Source organism: Mastigoproctus giganteus, chromosome 5 (genome assembly GCF_048544385.1).
Source record: "Mastigoproctus giganteus isolate SK-2022 chromosome 5, ASM4854438v1, whole genome shotgun sequence".
NCBI classification, from domain to species: Eukaryota; Metazoa; Arthropoda; class Arachnida; order Uropygi; family Thelyphonidae; genus Mastigoproctus; species Mastigoproctus giganteus.
This window is the reverse complement of record NC_143579.1, coordinates 173,835,432-173,855,037: the sequence shown is the minus strand read 5'-3', so window position 1 is coordinate 173,855,037 and position 19,606 is coordinate 173,835,432. Positions and strand designations below refer to the sequence as shown.

The 19,606-nt window shown below is 40.7% G+C and overlaps 1 protein-coding gene across 1 annotated transcript in view; it reads right to left on the bottom strand.

The window, feature by feature from the left end:
• Positions 1-19,184, bottom strand: part of DAT (Sodium-dependent dopamine transporter) — a 121,279-nt gene extending 102,095 nt beyond the window's left edge. The window contains exon 1 of the mRNA XM_090373539.1: positions 18,826-19,184. Coding sequence (XP_090229665.1) covers positions 18,826-19,015 — 190 coding nt within the window. The 5' untranslated portion in view covers positions 19,016-19,184. The remainder of the gene's footprint in view (positions 1-18,825) is intronic.
• Between the last annotated feature and the right edge of the window lie 422 nt (positions 19,185-19,606).

The window sequence follows — 19,606 nt, the reverse complement described above, 5'->3', positions numbered from 1 at the left end:
AAAGAAATCTCGCAGATCATCTCATTTTGTATTCTTGTATTGCCAAACAACACTAGGTTGGGAATGGTCATGAGAGAAAGGCTCCGTTGGAGAAGAGACCATAAATAAGTTGTGCCTAGAGGACCACTCACCTCGACCGTGTACTTAGAAGGGTCGGTTTTGAGGAAAAGATCAAGCGTTTTGGCTGTGTGGTTAGGATTCTCTGGTATTCTTGTAGGTAAATGAATAATCTGTGCGAGGTCATTAGTAATTGCAAAAGGCTCGGCATTTTCTAGTCACACGAACCCAGCTTGCCCAGCTGGGTTCGTGTGACTAGAAAATGGTAGCCAGCTGAAGTTATGAACATTTAAAATCATCAAAGAAAATTACTTCACTGCTAGGAAAGTTTGACTGGAGAACGTCAAGTTTCAAAGAGTTCCAAGCGATAGAGGTAGCAGATGAATTTGATAGAATGTGGCAGAGAGATTTTAAGCTAGAGAAGATTGAAAAGAGGAGTTTCCAAATTACTAAGTCTGTGACAGGGAATATCAGAACGGACATATGTAAAAGTACCTCTTTTGCAGCGAATAATTCGGATAACTGAGATGAACAGTGGTTGAATCAACCGATAACTGGGATTACCAGAAAAAAATACTTTTCTTTTCCACTTACAAAAAAAAAAAAAAAAAAAAAAAAAAAGGTCATCATTGAGATTAGAACTGAGACCACGTATATTTGTGAAATGAATGAGGAAGCGTTTGGGCGGTTTACATCTTTTCTCAGATAAGTTCGCTCTGTTAGTTTGACAATTCATGGTGTATTCAGTAGTAAGAAAAGGTGTGGGGGAGGAACTATGATAGTTGCAGAGGCAACTTGTTGGCTAAAAGAAGACTTCCTATAATGTAGTGAAAACCTCTTGTCATGCAATTTGAATTTATTGCCCCTCGGTCTGGAATTTTTTTTATAACAGTGAAATTTCTGCCTGCATTCGTTTTACTAACATCTCTCAGAGCCTTATAAACCCCATTCAGGTCCACTCTAAGGTACTTATTTGCCAAGCTCTATAGCTCTCATAATCGAAGTCTTACCTAGTACGGTCTCCCATTTGTTCATCTCACTGTGCTAGTTTCCCGTCTTTGGATACTTTCAAGAAGTTGTTTTTTTTTTTTTTTTAGATGAGACATCCATACTTGGACACGGAATTCAAATTGCAGTGTTACAATTGCCTTATACAGTGGGATTATGAACTCCCTATTTCTATAGAATAAATCATCGATCGATAGTTCGATATTTATCGAGTGTTCTCTAAATCATCGATCGATAGGACAGTATGGGCTTTCCTGGCTGCCTGTTTACATTGCTCAAAAAATTCTCATGTTTGCCCATATCATAACTCCCAGATCCTCTCTTCCTCTAGAGTTTTAAATTCAACTCTACCAAGTGCATAATTTATTTTCGGGTTGCTATTTCTCAAGTATAAAACCTTCCATTTTGCTGCATTGAAACATAGCTCCCACTTTTCTGAACATTTCAAGCCATCCTGAAAGAGTGCTGCTTGGTACTGGTCATTAAAGTCTCTCCCAATTTTTACGTCGTCTGCAAATTTTGGCATCACGCCCTTTATCTCTTGGTCGATGTCGTTTACGAAAATTAGAAGCAACAGTGGTTCAAGAACCGATCCTCGGGGGCCTCCACTTCTGATGTTACACCAATCTGAAGAATATCCATTGATCACACCTTCTGCCGCGCAATCCACCGTAGAATCTTTCCGGTAACACAAAATGTTCCAGCTTATATATTAACCTCTCATGAGGACAGTTAAATATTTTGCTAAAATCCAAATAAACTGTCGAAATTGTTTCCTACATCCAGCACATGGGTAACTGTCAAAATGGGTAACTGTTAATCTTACTAGATTAATTAAACATGATTTGCCTTAACAAAACTGTCGTGTGTCCTTCAGAATGCCATTTCTTTCTAAATATCCCTGGATTGCACTCTTAATCAGCTTCTAAGATTTTTCCCCTGCCACTGAAGTCAGACAACCGCTCTGTAGTTTCCGACCTCACTCTTAGAACCATCTTTATGTATTGCAATACGTTGATACTTTTCCAATCCAGTGGAATCTCTCCGAAGTAATGATGCCCTTATAATTAACCTCACTGGTTCAATTCACTTTCTGATTGTCTCCCTCAAAATTACTGGGTATATACCATCAACTCCGGGAGATTTACTTGCCTTTAAGACCGAAAGTTTTTCTAATAAACAGTCATCGGTAATTTATAAATCACTACTTTCATATGACTCAAAACTTACACAGCCTCCCTTCAGCATGAAGAGTCTCTCTTCAGTAAAGATCGAAGCCTATTCAGTTCATCAGCAACATCACCTGGGTTATTTAAGACTTTCCTGTACTCACTACACAAGGGTTCTGTCTGATTCGTATTTTCTTCTGTGTATCAACATACATGAAAAATTCCTTGTCCCATTCTTTGCTGTCTTAGCCAGTGCTTTCTCATACTCAGCCTCTCTAACTGTATTTGTGATACTGTTACAGATCAACTTGTAGCTGTTGTAGGCTTCAGTACTTTTCATCGATCTAACTTTCCCATGCTATCTTTTTCTGCTCTATTAGTCCGGCCAGCTCGGTATTCATCGATATCGGCATCATTCTTGTGCGATATTTTCTTAATGGTATATATGCATTCATGGCTTCTGCGATTTTTGCTTTAAAGCTATTCCAATATTCAAATATATTCGCCTCCCAATTAATAGACGCCATATGGCGTCTTAAAACTGTTATAGCCCTTTCTTCTGAAATTATGGTCCGTGCCTTTACCTTTAACTACTGCAACGTCTTTCAACTGACGATTGCGTGATCACTACCTGCCAAACGTTCTCGTTATTTAAGCCCTGTGTTGTCATCTAATTCGTGAGTAATGATGAGAGCAAGAATATTTTCGCCCCTAGTATTTTCCTAACATGCTGCTCCAAATAATAATCATGTAGTTTATTTAATACTTTGTTCCTCATGGTGAGTTTCCCTCCCACTTATTCTAATCAAATAGGGCAGATAGAAGTTACCCATACATTCACGCCTGCTTGCCCGTTCCATCTGCATGTAGAAACTCTTGTCATACGAGGGGTTTCCGAAAAGTAAGGTAACACCTTTTTTTTTTTTTTTTTTTTTCTTAATAATGGTGAAAGAGAATGAGATGAAGCGCGGTGGACAGATAGACCCGTTAATAACGTTCAAAAAGATCGCCAGTGCAGTGTTGCGGTACTGTTGCCTCACAGCAGATTCCAGTTGCAAAATAGCGGCTACCGTGCGAGTGTGGACCAAAACAGGCGTTCGTGACGTTATTCGCTTTTGCTAGCAAAAGCGTCTTCAACAAGTGGCATTCCCATGAACTGGTTGCTGTGTATGGCGAAGAGGTGATGACAAAGAAGCAGGTGTGTTTTTGGTGCAATGAATTTAAAGTGGGCCGTGTTGACATTGAAGCCGGGCGGGCAGGCCTTCATCGAACAAGACAGAAGACAACATTTCGCGCATTAAGGGCATCGTTCTTGAAAACAGGCGAGTGAAATTGCACAAATAGTGAACGTGAGTAAGTCGATTGTTCACGATGTCCTTGGCTTCCGAAAGGTGTGCTGCCGCTGGTGCCCCGACAATTGTCAGAGGGAGGACAAAGCAAAACGCATGGCGATGTGTCTGGAGAACCTGTTGCGATACAGGGACGAAGAAGAGGATTTTCTCGCTCTCATAGTCACAGCAGACGAAACGTGGGTTCATCACTTTACCCCGGAGAGCAAACAAGACTCCATGACCTGACCTGAAAACATCCACAATCTCCTGTGCGCAAAAAAATTCAAAACTGTACCCAGTGTCTGAAAAGTCATGGCCACAGTGTTCTGAGATCGCCAAGGCGTTCTGTTGGTGGATTTCTTGCCGAAGGGAGGAACAATCAATGCACAGCTTTACTGTGCAATGTTGGAAAACCTAAAAGCCAACATTCGACGCAAACTACCAGGACTTCTGACAAGCGGCGTGATTTTGTTGCACGACAACGCAACTCCACACTCTGCCCGCACCACTCGTGAGTGGTTGCACCGTAATCGTTGGGAAACTCTGTCACATTTCCCCTACAGCCCAGACTTAGCGCCTTCAGACTTCCATTTGTTCGATCCTCTGAAAAAAAAAACACCTTTCAGGAAAGTCACCAAATTTCACCACGGATGAGGAATTTCATCAGGCGTTGCCGATGTTGGTTACTGCGTGTGGGCACGGACTTCTTCAGTAGTGATATTGATAAACTGATCCATCGTTGGGACAAGTGCATCAGTAAAACTGGCGAATTTGTGGAGAAGTAGTGCATGTTCACTTATTTCTTGATGTGTAATTTCAACTTCGGGTTATTTAAGACTTTCCTGTACTCACTACACAAGGGTTCTGTCTGATTCGTATTTTCTTCTGTGTATCAACATACATGAAAAATTCCTTGTCCCATTCTTTGCTGTCTTAGCCAGTGCTTTCTCATACTCAGCCTCTCTAACTGTATTTGTGGTACTGTTACAGATCAACTTGTAGCTGTTGTAGGCTTCAGTACTTTTCATCGATCTAACTTTCCCATGCTATCTTTTTCTGCTCTATTAGTCCGGCCAGCTCGGTATTCATCGATATCGGCATCATTCTTGTGCGATATTTTCTTAATGGTATATATGCATTCATGGCTTCTGCGATTTTTGCTTTAAAGCTATTCCAATATTCAAATATATTCGCCTCCCAATTAATAGACGCCATATGGCGTCTTAAAACTGTTATAGCCCTTTCTTCTGAAATTATGGTCCGTGCCTTTACCTTTAACTACTGCAACGTCTTTCAACTGACGATTGCGTGATCACTACCTGCCAAACGTTCTCGTTATTTAAGCCCTGTGTTGTCATCTAATTCGTGAGTAATGATGAGAGCAAGAATATTTTCGCCCCTAGTATTTTCCTAACATGCTGCTCCAAATAATAATCATGTAGTTTATTTAATACTTTGTTCCTCATGGTGAGTTTCCCTCCCACTTATTCTAATCAAATAGGGCAGATAGAAGTTACCCATACATTCACGCCTGCTTGCCCGTTCCATCTGCATGTAGAAACTCTTGTCATACGAGGGGTTTCCGAAAAGTAAGGTAACACCTTTTTTTTTTTTTTTTTTTTTCTTAATAATGGTGAAAGAGAATGAGATGAAGCGCGGTGGACAGATAGACCCGTTAATAACGTTCAAAAAGATCGCCAGTGCAGTGTTGCGGTACTGTTGCCTCACAGCAGATTCCAGTTGCAAAATAGCGGCTACCGTGCGAGTGTGGACCAAAACAGGCGTTCGTGACGTTATTCGCTTTTGCTAGCAAAAGCGTCTTCAACAAGTGGCATTCCCATGAACTGGTTGCTGTGTATGGCGAAGAGGTGATGACAAAGAAGCAGGTGTGTTTTTGGTGCAATGAATTTAAAGTGGGCCGTGTTGACATTGAAGCCGGGCGGGCAGGCCTTCATCGAACAAGACAGAAGACAACATTTCGCGCATTAAGGGCATCGTTCTTGAAAACAGGCGAGTGAAATTGCACAAATAGTGAACGTGAGTAAGTCGATTGTTCACGATGTCCTTGGCTTCCGAAAGGTGTGCTGCCGCTGGTGCCCCGACAATTGTCAGAGGGAGGACAAAGCAAAACGCATGGCGATGTGTCTGGAGAACCTGTTGCGATACAGGGACGAAGAAGAGGATTTTCTCGCTCTCATAGTCACAGCAGACGAAACGTGGGTTCATCACTTTACCCCGGAGAGCAAACAAGACTCCATGACCTGACCTGAAAACATCCACAATCTCCTGTGCGCAACAAAATTCAAAACTGTACCCAGTGTCTGAAAAGTCATGGCCACAGTGTTCTGAGATCGCCAAGGCGTTCTGTTGGTGGATTTCTTGCCGAAGGGAGGAACAATCAATGCACAGCTTTACTGTGCAATGTTGGAAAACCTAAAAGCCAACATTCGACGCAAACTACCAGGACTTCTGACAAGCGGCGTGATTTTGTTGCACGACAACGCAACTCCACACTCTGCCCGCACCACTCGTGAGTGGTTGCACCGTAATCGTTGGGAAACTCTGTCACATTTCCCCTACAGCCCAGACTTAGCGCCTTCAGACTTCCATTTGTTCGATCCTCTGAAAAAAAAAACACCTTTCAGGAAAGTCACCAAATTTCACCACGGATGAGGAATTTCATCAGGCGTTGCCGATGTTGGTTACTGCGTGTGGGCACGGACTTCTTCAGTAGTGATATTGATAAACTGATCCATCGTTGGGACAAGTGCATCAGTAAAACTGGCGAATTTGTGGAGAAGTAGTGCATGTTCACTTATTTCTTGATGTGTAATTTCAACTTCGTATTATTAAACATCATCGAGAGAAAAAATGTGTTCCTTACTTTTCGGAAACCCCTCGTACCATTCACAGTCTTCTGGTCTGTAGATTGCCCGCACTCTCATTATACCTCTGCTTCCAACTAACTCACACTACACAAATTCCATGCTAGCAGATGTAACTTCTAACTGAGCAAAAGCTCTTTACGCAGTCAGGCGCCCTTGTGGGTAGCACAGTTGTTAGGATCTCCGTCCTCCCCACACCGGTTAGAAAAGACCTGAATTCAAGTCCTATCGATGATGGGAGGGAGGAATTTTTATTGGCCTTTTTCACACCGTGGCTGAGTTAGTCGTTCTCAGGCGAGGGTGGCATGGTTTTTCCTCCGGGAAACTCGGGTTTTTTCGTCCATTAAAAATATAAAATCGACCTCAGAAACAATATACAGACCTTATACACGGAGCAGTATGATTTTAGTCGCTAATGCTCCTAAAAACCGTACAACAATGCGCTCATGCTGCTTTTGATAAGAAGCATGACCCCACCACCACCCACTCTATCTTCCCTAAATACATTATACATGCCATAGTGGAACTCGTCATCCCCAGTTTTCGAGTGGCAGCACGTTTCTGTTATCCTTGTTATGTCAGCATTAGTTGTCCTAACGAGGAGTTCGAATTCAGCGATTTTATTGACAACACTCTTGAAATTAGATACTGAAGACTATCTCACGGTCGTCAGTAGATACTGTTCGTCAGTAGTACGGTCGTCAGTAGATACTGTTATCTACTGACGACCGTACACGTTAATTTTTGGATGCTGACTACCTGATTTTGTGCTTCCATTTTCTGTGGATGTTACCCTTCTTAGTTTGGTTACCTACTTATACTGTAATTACCTGTTGTCAATTTCCGAATCCCAGGGGTTTTTTTTTTATATACACTGGCGTTCAAAGAAACTGCATCACCTAAGAATTTCACATTTCTAACTCTTTTTAGCAATGGTATGTTACATTAATGCGTAGCATCACAAATAGAAATATATAAACAAAAGATATTTATTAATAGTTAAGTAATATTTGACAAGTGCTCCCAAAATATTACAAAATGAGCATTTGCAACCTTTATACAACAGTTTTGGTGAAAACGACCTGAAATGTTATCAGAAGCCCTCAATTTGCTTCAGTTTATCATTTTAAATGGAAAACAAAATGATAAGTTCACTAGGTACAAACTAATATTTAGTTGAACCGCCTCTGGCCCTGATGACAGCAGCACACCGTGAGGGCATTGACAATAGCAATTTCTGAAGATAATCAACTGATAGTTCATGATTCCAAAACGAATTATGGCATCCTGAATTTCACGAAGGGTCTTTGGTTTTTTTCTGGCAACTGCATATTCCACACGATGCCAACAGTTCTCTATAGGAGTCGGGACCGGGCTGTTTCCTGGCCAGCTAAGAGTTGTAATGGACCGTTCTTCTAACCAATTTTTTTCACCTGTAACAAATGTAAACACATTACTGTCGAACCTCTAATTCAGAAATGAAGCTAAAATAACTACATTAGTGCCTGCTTGCACTTTTCACCCGATGACAAGGATCAGAGTCGTCTTGAAAGATGCAGTTACTTGGCAGGTTTAAATGGTCTCTAATGGTTGCAGCAATTTACCTTCCAATATAGCCAGGTATCCATTGGCATTTACCGATCCTTTTATAAACTGCAGGTGACCTACTCCGCGATACGAAATGCCCCCCCCCCCATATCATCTGACTGGTAGCTTTTTGTTATTTGGTTTTTAGGAGCATTAGCAACTAAGGCCATATTGCTCCGGGATATGCGGTGGTCATTCCCTGAATGACCTTTCCGCATCCTCCGTATTTGGTGGTGACGGGCTCGAACCCCGGTCTAATCAAGAAGCGTGTGCTACGCACTGCTGCTCCTTCCCACCTGGCTACGGAGGCGCCAGACTGGTAGCAAATTTCACTGTAGACACCACACAGTCTGGATGGTATCCTTTACCACTTCTACGGCGAATCGTTTGTCTCCCATCAGAGCCAGCAGGTTGAATTTCTTCTCATCCGAGAAAATAACTGACTTCCACTGATGCTCGAGGGTCCATTTGACATGCTCCTTACACCAAATTAATCGGGCCTTTTTAATTTTTTTTTTTTTTGTGTGAGGAGGGGCTTCTTCTTAGGATGACGGGCTACAAGTGCATTTTTGAGGAGGCGTCTTCTGACTGTTACTGCACTTGCTATCGCTCCTGTATGTTCTTCCCATTCTTTTCAGCTCAGACGAAGAAGCTTTACGGTTTTTAAGGCATAGGCGTTTCAAAACGCGGTCCTGTTTTGGTGTAGAGACTCGTTTGCATCCTGTTCCCTTTTTTTCCTATCAGCAGAACCAGCATTCTTGAGTTTGGAAAGAAATCTGTTCCCTATCGACTGATTACAAGACACTCTTAGCTATATAACGGGAAGAACATCCTTCCTCACGTAAAGCAACAATAGCACTTTTTCTTCGTGACGTCAACTGCACGTAACTCGCCATCCTGACCCAAGCAAGGAATGACTGCAACTCTTGCAGAACGTGCTTATATAGCTGAAAGTAACAGCTGATGCAGTGAGAACAAATGGGCGTGCTGTACTGGGATCTATGGTGAAATGAAATAATGGTAACGTATAAATAATGCAAATCAAGGGAGCTGGCTACAACAAATTCAGACTCTTACAAGAACTACAAGGTAAGATCTCACCTATCATATTTACCAACCTTGTACATACCATCTGTCGCCGAGCTAACCACCACATCTCTGATACTTATCGTTCGCGGCAACAACGAAAATTTATTAATTTAGATAGAGAGGCCAACTCCTCAAGAGCGAACACCTGCTCAACTGACACGACTTCCTTTGTCCTGAACCTGAGCAGCAAACAACTAACCATGGAGCAGCTCAACGTCTTGACCACCGGTATGAAGTTCGCCGTCGTGCCATCGAAACCACCGATCACACAGCTCGCTATGGGAGTAGAAGCAAGCATTACCAACCTCCCTGAAGAAACTGCTAATGAAATCCATTTCAGAACAGCCGCCATCCACCGTAGCACACGGCCCACCTACTCAAACCTTAACCACCGTGAGCACGCTGCCCTTTCCTCTATAAGAAAGGAAAACACCATCGTCGTACTTCCTACTGACAAAGGACGTCGGACTGTCGTATTAGACCCGTCAGCCTACCGAGAGAAAGCCCTGGCCCTCCTACTAGACCTCAGCGTATATGAACCTGTGATAGATCCACCCATTAAGGTCTTAAAACATCTGGAGTCACGCTTCAATAAGCTTGTCCATGCATGGTTTAAAGAAAAGAATCTCCGCTCCAACTCGTCGACTTCTTCATGCCACGGGCTGCCAACTGTCACAGTTTTATGGATTACCAAAAATCCATAAGCCAGGTGTTCCTCTCAGACCCATAGTGTCCTCCTGCAATGCACCTACGTATGAACTGTCCAAGTATAATGCACGTCTCCTCTAACCCCTTGTAGGAAATACCACGCACACCGTCAATAACAGCTGCGAATTTATTCGCCTTATTAAAGAGCTCTCAATTTCTGACAACGCTGATATGGCATCATTTGATGTATTGTCGCTATTTACATCAATCCCTGTCCAGCAGGCCGTACACTGCACTGAGAGGCTCCCTGAGAATGACTTAAACCTTCCAAACAGAACATCACTGATCACTGTCTACTGACGAAATCTGTACCACCCTCAACCTGTGCTTGTCAAGCAGCATCTTCACTTTCGAGGATTCCGTATACCAGCAAGTACATGGCACTGCTATGGGCGCCCCTGTTAGTTCCGTAGTAGCTAACATCGCCATGGAAGAATTAGAAGAACAGATATTCCGGGACCCACCTTACCTATTACAACATGATGCAGATATGTTGATGATATCTTCACCGTCATCCCACGTGGCTCTGAAACAACATTACTAGAATATCTCAATTCCCTGTCTGGGTTCATTCAGTTCACTCTAGAGTTAGACGTTAACTGAGCACTCCCGTTCCTGGATGTCCTAGTAAAACGTCTGGGCCCACATCTGATAACCTCAGTATACCGTAAGCCTATGTGGTGCGGACAATTCACAAACTACAGATCCGGCCATGCCCCCAGTCATCTCAACAGCGCTGCCCGCACTCTATTCTCCAGATCTTGGAGCCATTCCAGTGCAGATGCAGCTAGGCGAAGCGAGATTTCTCGTGTGAGGACAGACTTGATCAATTGTGGCTACCCAACGCACGTACTAGACAAGTGCCTATTGCAAGCACAAGAGCTCAGAGTCCACCCAAGACCACCAACCCAGGACAATATGCCTACGGCCTATGTTCCCTACTATCCAGGCGTATCAGGCCGGAGTTGCCTGGTAGAAGCCTACGTTCTCTGGTCTCTAGTGTAAAGACCCCGGTCACCCCTCTCTTACGCAGCAGTGTCGTATACCGCATAACCTGCAGAAACTGTGACAGCTGCTACATAGGAGAGACTTCGAGACGTCTTCAAGACCGCCTTACAGAAAACGACAGAGCAATCCGCCTTGCTGAGACCGACCAGTCCGCAATCACAGAGTACTTCTGGGCTACCCACCACAACCTCAATCCCAAGCGAGACTGAAATAATAGACCACTCCCGACACTTTCGCTACTGGTTAGAGTCACTCAATATATTGAGCAATTCGAGAGCCATGAGACTGCACCCCATCTTAGAGACAACCGTTCTATGCCTCAACAAGCGCTGGAGAAAAACTGCGCATGTCCATGCAGCAACAATGAACGCCAGTTTAATGATTGAATAACGTGCCTTCGCACGCCTCACTGCACGCATAACTGTATCTGTTAAGTTCGAATTCTGTTGAAAAAGAGAAAGCTACAAAAGCTACAAAGTCTCGAAAGCTACAAAGTATTTTATAATTACTGTAAAGATATTTTACTGGATTATACGTTACCATATTTCAGCTGATGCAGTATTACGTCATCACCTACGCGTGTAAATCTTATCTGATGCAATCTGTAAGAAATATTGCCGTATACTTACGTTATTCGGACGACAATTTTAAAGGGTGATGCACTTATTTGAACGTGTGTGTGCGTGTGTGTGTGTGTGCGTGCATTTTTTCCTTCTTTTTATATTTGTAGAAGAATAAAAGAAATTTTCCTCAATATAATACGTACAACACTTCCCTATGATACTCTCCAGAAATTAAAACGAATAAAAGATTAACGTAAAATGATTACAGTAAAAAAATCAATTCAAAAATTAAAATTCAAAAAACTGATTTTAAAAAAAAAATCAGTTATATAAAGTTAAACAATTTTGAAAACGATTTTCCTTCCTGAAGCAGACATTGCTTTTGGACCATATGTCGAAAAGCATTCTGCTTGCGTTACGTTTAAAAAATTTTACTTTTAACTTTAATTGTTTTTTGAATTTTAATTAATTTTTTGAATCTTTCATTTGATTTTTTTACTGTAATCATTTTGCTTTAATCTTTTATTCGTTTTAATTTCTGGTGAGTATCATACGGAAGTGTTCTACGTATCATATTCAGGTAAATTTCTTTTATTCTTCTACAAATATTGATATAAACGTAAAATGTATTGAGCACCGTAGCTCTGTTTTATACTATCTTCCTTTTATATATACATTTGTGTGTTTACGCGTACACTTTTTTTTTCCCCTCTCTGGTATCCTATTTGGTATCTTTTCAACTTGCCTTGCATGAATCTTGTAGATTCATGCAAGGCAAGTTGAAAAGTTGGCCATACCTTGCATGAATCTACAAGATTCATGCAAGGTATGGCCAACTTCCTCGTGATGGAGACGGGCACTGGGTAGCTTTCGATGATCGACTTCCTGGTGGCAAAGTGGCCGTAAATAACCAAACACGCATACTGCACAAACATAACATTTCTGTATCATCACAGTGTACCAAGGCAGAGTTGAACTATCGTTCTAGAGCCTCTGTACATAAGATAGCCATGCATGTGCCATTCGTCTACTATCAATGATAACTACTCTTTTGCGGTACGAATATCTAATATGGCTCGTTGTGCATTTAAACCTGACAGCTCGTGGGAGTTAAGAGTAGTCTTGATGTGCAGGATTTAGAGTAATGTAGGTTTCAGTAAGTGACTTGCTTCATTCTTGCACACTTCGCTGCTATGAGGTTGACGATCTCTAGAGGTGCTGAAGTAGACCAGGAAAAAATTGCAAGAACAACTTAGTAATGAAAATGCGATGCTAATTGTTGCTGTCTGCTATAAGAATATGTATGCACAAATGAAAAATATGAAATTATGTGAACTAATGGAACAGTTTTATTCCTAGTTTTTTTTTTTTTTTTTTTTTTTAATCCGGTCAAAAAAAAAATGGATTGCTAAGACTGTAAAAAGATGTCCATCTTTTTTAATAGGCGAATAAGGAAAACCAGATAGAACAGTTCCACTATTTTACACAAATTCATATCTTTCGTATACATTCGTTTACTCCAATAACGAATAACATCCGTGAGCTGCAAACAAAGACATTTTTATGTGTTCAAGGATGGTTTGTGTGTGTGCCACAGAAAACGAACGTAAAGTTTGCTCGTTTGAAGACGTCGGTGAAGCGTGCTCCCAGGATTGAAGTAAGACGGTTATAAAAATGAGCCCGTGATAGGCGCTTCTAATCCCATATAATCGCAAGGCACTAATTGTGACGTCACAGCAATAGACAAAGTACAGATTGTTTAAAGTCTCCTGAAGCGTGCCACTTGGAAGCTAGAGTAAAGAGGGCGAAAACTTTGTCAAAAGGATATCGATCAGCGAAAATAACATACGGCTTCTGTCGGGACCACGATTAGTGCACGCATATGTGAGTGCACACAATGAATAGCGTTCCATAACACTGCCCTTCTGTCAGTCGAACCGAGAAGGAACGTTTCCAGAGAGTGGTCCCCCAGGAGGCCAGATGCCTGAATCGTCGCTGTCCAATTTTGAAAATGGAAAAGGTGTCTTCACAGCCCCATAAGTGCAATAGGTCGCTGGTCTGATTTCACCCTCTGGGGGCTCAGGGGTTTCGTGTAGTTCCAGTGTTATTCACAGCTAGAAACTTCTCACAGAGTAAAAACAAAAATCTTGAAATAACGTTCGAATTTCGTTTCGCTGAACAAGAGCAAAGAAATTAGCGCTCCATTGAAATAAGGAGGATGGTTCTCTGAATTCTCCTTTCTCACAAAAAAAGTGATATCTTCTTGCTGAGTTCTTGAGATCTGGTGAAGATGTTCAAGGAATACCAGTCTTTCTTTTTCTAAGTCCTCCACGAACAAAAAATATGACTTTTTCGCAAAAGTCATCTGCTTTTCCGAAACATTTATACACCAAAATATATTCTTGTTTATACTCTGGCATGATCGGTAGATCAAAGGAGTTTACAATAAAATCACGAATGCAATCTTACTTAGCAGTATCATATGGGCTTATCATACGTACTTAGCACTCAAAAAGCGTATACTTCTACACTCTTGCTCCTGACCACTAGGTTACATCAAGCCTAAAAATTCTCTCCCTATTGTAGAACTTCGGAGAAAATTTCATGTTCAGTGAATAATTCTTCACTTTTGTGTATGACGGAGACAAGGGCTGCACCAGATTCCTCCCACTCTAGAGTGTGAGGAATCTGGTGCAAAACGATGTGCTGGACTGGCGATCAGTATTTGTAGTGTTATTATTTTTAATTTTAAATAATTGTAATATTTTATTAAATTGTATATTAATATTAAATATTAAAAACTTTTTATTAATATTAAACCTTTTAATAATAGAGTAATTATAGGAAAAAGAAAATTAGTTATAATTGGATCAATACATTTTTAAGGGCATAAAATATTATTTTAGTGTATAGATATAATACGATGTGTTATTATTAAATAACGAGACTGCACGCGCAGTCACTACACAACAAGCGCCACCTGTGAAGCAAATTCGCAGCTGTTGACCTTGAACCTTTTACCTTGTCTACCAAGACACGTTCAAACACTCGCATTCGCTTTGCAGTGAGACTGGTTTTCGTTACCTTGTGTTTTTGTAGTTTGTCGGAAAAATGACAGACAAAAGAATCGAACAACGAATCAGACTCATATTTAAAAAAAAAACTAAAGAAAACACCAACTTATGAGTTTTGTTAAGTCAAGTTTACAGAGAAAATACTATGTGAAGAGCTCGTGTATTTCAATGGCATAAAAGATTTTTAGAAGGAGAGAATGTAGAAAACGATGAATGACCAGGCCATCCGGTATCCATGAAAACTGACGAAAATGTGGACCGAGTAAGGACATTATTGATTAGAACTGATTATCGTTTAAGCATTAGAAGGATTGCATCAGAACTCAATATGGACGAAGAAACAGTTAGACTAAATTTAAACTGAAAATTTAGGCATGAGAAAAGTGTATGCTAAGATAGTGTCAGAATTTTTTAATGAAGGTCAAAGAATGAGAATATTCCACGTTTGTGAAGGGGTTTTTTTAAATGAAGGAGATCCAGACTTCCAGAGTACTGAATTACTTCCGATGAAACAAAAACTAAAAAAACAGTCAGTGCAGTCGAAGACAGAACAATCCCCTAGACGAGAAAAAAAAAAAAAAAAACACAATGTCAAAATCAAAAATGAAAACCCATGCTTCTTGTTTTCTTCGATATTAAAGAAAGTAATTCCTTCGATATGGCTGAATACGTCCCACCAAATCAAAATGTCTATCAAACCTACCACATTGAAGTTCTGACACAGCTGCATGAAAAAAATTCGAAGACTTGAATTGTGGAAGGATGATTGGATGCTCCTTCAGCGCACAATGCGCTCTCTGTTCGTCAGTTTCTTACCAAAAAATAAATCCCTGTGTGTGAACATGCACCCTACTAAACCTAGTCCCTTGTGACTTTTATCTTCCCTAAACTGAAAAGTGTACTTAAGGGAACACATTTTCAGCCCTTTGAAAGACATTCAGTCAAAAAATGGCCGAAGTCTTAAAAGGCTTACAGAAGATAACTTCCAGAAATGTTTCTGTGCTTGGAAGAAACGTATAACAGTGTGTTAGCCCAAGGTAACTATTTTGAAGGGGATAACTAGTAAGGTACGAAATATTTCCTTGTATTATTGTAGCTTATGCTTTGACAATATTTACGTTTATAAATATAGGATGAATACCAACTTAGTATTTTATGGATGATTATTTAGTATTAATCTTACAAAAACTGAGTCTTCATTGTAACCTGAAAATGAAAGTACATTGTATACTCGAGATAGTCTCTCGTGCAAAACTTCTACACAAGTTTTTTTTTTTTTTTTTTTTTCATATAGTTTTCGGGGGCGAACAACCGGGTCAGAGGAGTTATAAGTACAATGAACTTTATAGGAAGTTTGATTAATTTGATTGTCAAGCTAATTTGGCAACCTAATAATCCAAAAAGGTGAAGAGCTGGTATCAGCTCGTATATTGGTCTGATTGATACACTCCGGTAAGAGTTCTAAAATTACCTTCGTTCAGTGAAATGTCAGTATAACGAGTTCGTGCAGCAAATAAAATATATTCATTATAATGAGATTTCGTTACAGCGAAATGCAATGAAAAAAAATTATATATATAATAAAAGTCAGATATGGTAAGTTACATATTACAAGATAATTTAATTGTTACGAAACTTATTAAATACAATGTTATATTTAATTCTTTTTTTTTAATTTAGCGTTTGTTTACGCCTTTTTGTTTTTAATGAAATAAAACTTTTTTTTTTTCTTTCTTTAAAATTAATAACATTATAAACATGAGACTACAGCCTTCAATTTTCAAATTTATAAAACCGTAATAAGCGCAACGCAAACAGCCACAATTCGGCACACAAAAAACAAAATTTCAAAGATGACGCCTCATTTACTATGACGTTTCAGTATGTATGCTACAATGCGTCAAACAGCCCCTATCACTTCAAAATTACTCAACTTTTTTTTTTATGAAAACCCTAAGCATGAGAGGTAATAGAACCTGCAGTACCATGTTTAGGTTGAGAAGACATTAGACTTGAATTTCTGTAGATTTTAATTTTCAGGAAATAATGTGAATTGAGGTTGTTCCAGAAAACGGAAGTTGAAGGAATAAACGAGGAAGAAAAGATGGTTCTGTGAATTTGAAGATGGACAAGGATGCTGACTGGTTGCGGCACGTGTTCGGACTGGTTTGGAAGAAAGAACAAGAATTATCAAAGCAAATTCAAAAGAACAGTGCCCATGGAAGTATCGTGTCTATAGAAAAGGCATGCAGTAAAAGCAGGGAGTCTATGAGAAAGAGCGGAGAGACTTTGTTACAGATGGGTCATTAATTAATCTAACTACCCACTTTTGAATGGCATCAAGAAGCCTGAGAGAGGTTTTGGGGGGCACCGCTCCAGCTCAAGACTTTAGGTAGATTAAGTAAACAAAGTAAAAAAAGCAGTTAGCTTGACTTGATGTGCTGATTATCAATTCTGTCGTTTGGTAACGAGATAATTAACATTTTGTATTTAATGCGGATAAATCACAAGGACTTGCGAAGAATCCTGCAAAGCACTGAGAATACAAATGCACTGTGAGAGTATGAAGCCACTGAACTCGAACATCAACAGGAAAATACGATTGCATTGGCCAGGAACGCAAAGGATGAACGTAACAGAACTGAAGGAACTTGATGTTACTTCAAATGCCAGTGCATGCTTCCATTGAAATAAAGCTTGGAATTAATGTTTCCAGCATCATAAAGGCCGCCGTAGTCGAGTGGTCAAGGCGAGGTGGAATAGTACACGTGCCTGAAGTGATCTGGGTACAAGTCCGAGAATGCTAAATGCGCTGCTGTTTTTTGTATTCTATCTACCTTGTGAACTCCTCTTACCGTGTGGTTTACCCGGAGCATAAAGAGAAAATTAATTAAATTTTTTTTTTATTATCTGAACCCCCCCCCCCAACCCATTTCTGTTGGGACCTTGTTGCAGTTATTTTGTCTAGGAACTGCAAATTTATAAATTCTCCCATGCTTCATGTCTATTCTGAAATTTCACATTTATTCAGAATTTGAGAAAGCTTATGAAGTTGAACGATGTCTGTTTCTCGTTTCTTTTGTTTGTTCATCTTTTGTAGTGTCGCGTTAATGTGTAGAAGAGGGCAGAGGACGTTTTCGCATTGAATGTCTTTAGTGCGAGATAAGAAAAACAAATAGTCATACTCAAGCGAACTCACTAAACATATGCTTCGCATGAGGTGTTTAGGGTCTAACGGCACCAGGGGTTTCCCCCATCTCCTCTTAGTATTCATTGTGGGGTGATACAGAACACTGTTAGAGGCCAGAGGTTTAAACGTGTATGGATATTGTGGTGTGCAATGTTTTGTACTGTTGTTCATCTGGCCTTTTAGCCGTTGGGCCCCTAATGGGACCCACCGTTGTCCACACAAGCCCCGTAGAGGCAGACCAGGTACACCAGTATTTTAGATATTTTACTTTGGTAAGGCCTGCCACCTAATTTCCTGAAATTCCAGTGACTAGGGCCTCAAGGGGAGGGGGAGAAACGCTAGAAATTAGGTCAGACCGAAAAAGATATTAGTGATGTAGGGTAGAGTTAAAAATTGAGGGTGAGGCTTGTGTAATTTTTACAAGGGTCAAACGCTAGTAGTGAGATAGCTAGAGAGGGAAGGAAAGACTGAAGACTGGGAGGTGAGAGATAGAAGTATGGGGATAATAGGGAAGACGGCCCCAGAGTATCAGTGAGGCAGGCCCATGCCTCACCAGGCGAAGAGTGGGGTGGCGAGGAGGGAGGGGACAGCACACAGTCTCTGCCTCCCTCCCAAGAAGGGGAAAGTTAGGAGCACCTCACCAGAGAGTGAGGTACAGATCGCCAATGGCGCCAGCATAGCTGGGAGTTTTCACCATGAGGAGTATATACACCAAAAGTAATAACTGCATTTTTTTTTTTTTTTAATCTTGTGGTATGAATATGTATTTCCGTTATAGTCCCGCGGGTGACAACTTTTTTAACATCTCTGTGAAGATACGAAAAAAAAAGACACGTTTCGATATTGCACGATTTTCATCAATTAATCTACTAATTACGCGTTTATTACATCAGTAAGATATTGTGAAAACCTTTTCACCGTACAGAAAAATCATTAAAAAGGAACAACGCTCTTAAACATTTTAGAGATGTTTTCTCTCATGCATGCTTTAACCACTGATAGTGTTAGAAGTTACGCGGAAGTTGATCCAACTCTCTCCAATAAGAAATGGAGCATCTCGAAGTGCGAACTCTATTTAATTTCGCAAATAACACACCGCTAATTAATATGTAACGTGCTATTCAACGAAGCGGAGAAGAAAACAAAATTTACCCACCTCCTCCATTCTTATAGCAAAGGTACGGAAATCGCCACACATTCGCCAAATCCACGGCAAAACCGATAACGGAGAGTAGGAAGTCTACTTTTTTATTCCATGTTTCCCTCTCTGGTTCAGCTTCATCAAGCTGCACTCCATCAATAGGTGGAATGGGAGTCTCTGGAGTACACACGGTTGTTTCCGTCATCACTATCCACGGGTCAGAAATCACGTCCACTGAGTAAGAGGTCACAACGTGCGCATGATGGAGCGTGTTAGGCAGGCCACTGTTGCACGCTCAGCCTTTAACTGGTTCTCATTCTTTTTTCTTTTTTTTTTTTTTCTCCTACTAAAAGCTTGTCAACTGTCGCTTTCTCACCTCTGCCTTAACGACGGGTCAGGGGTGTCCGTTTCGTAGCTAAGGTATGCATCGCGTGTTCCAGTCTTATGTTAAGAGCAATGTGTGTGTGCGCGCGTACTCTTGGATTATGAGCATGCGTGGTTTCTGCTAGGAAAAGGAGAAAATATACGGAAGTGTGTGTCGGGGGGGGGGATTGTAATAAGCGAAAAGTCGTGGCGAAGGAAATAATGACCACTGGATGTACTGGGAAGGTCGTAATGGAATTAAGAAAAGAGAATTTCGTGTCGTTAAGAACTCGCGAAAATTACTTAACAGTAACCACGGCCAGCCCGATGAAGTGTAAAGCGCTTAAAATACGTGTAAAAATGAATATAAAAACCACGAAGTCGGATGTTCGCATGTTTTCGCTATTGAATTGCTTATATTCTGACGTGTAGT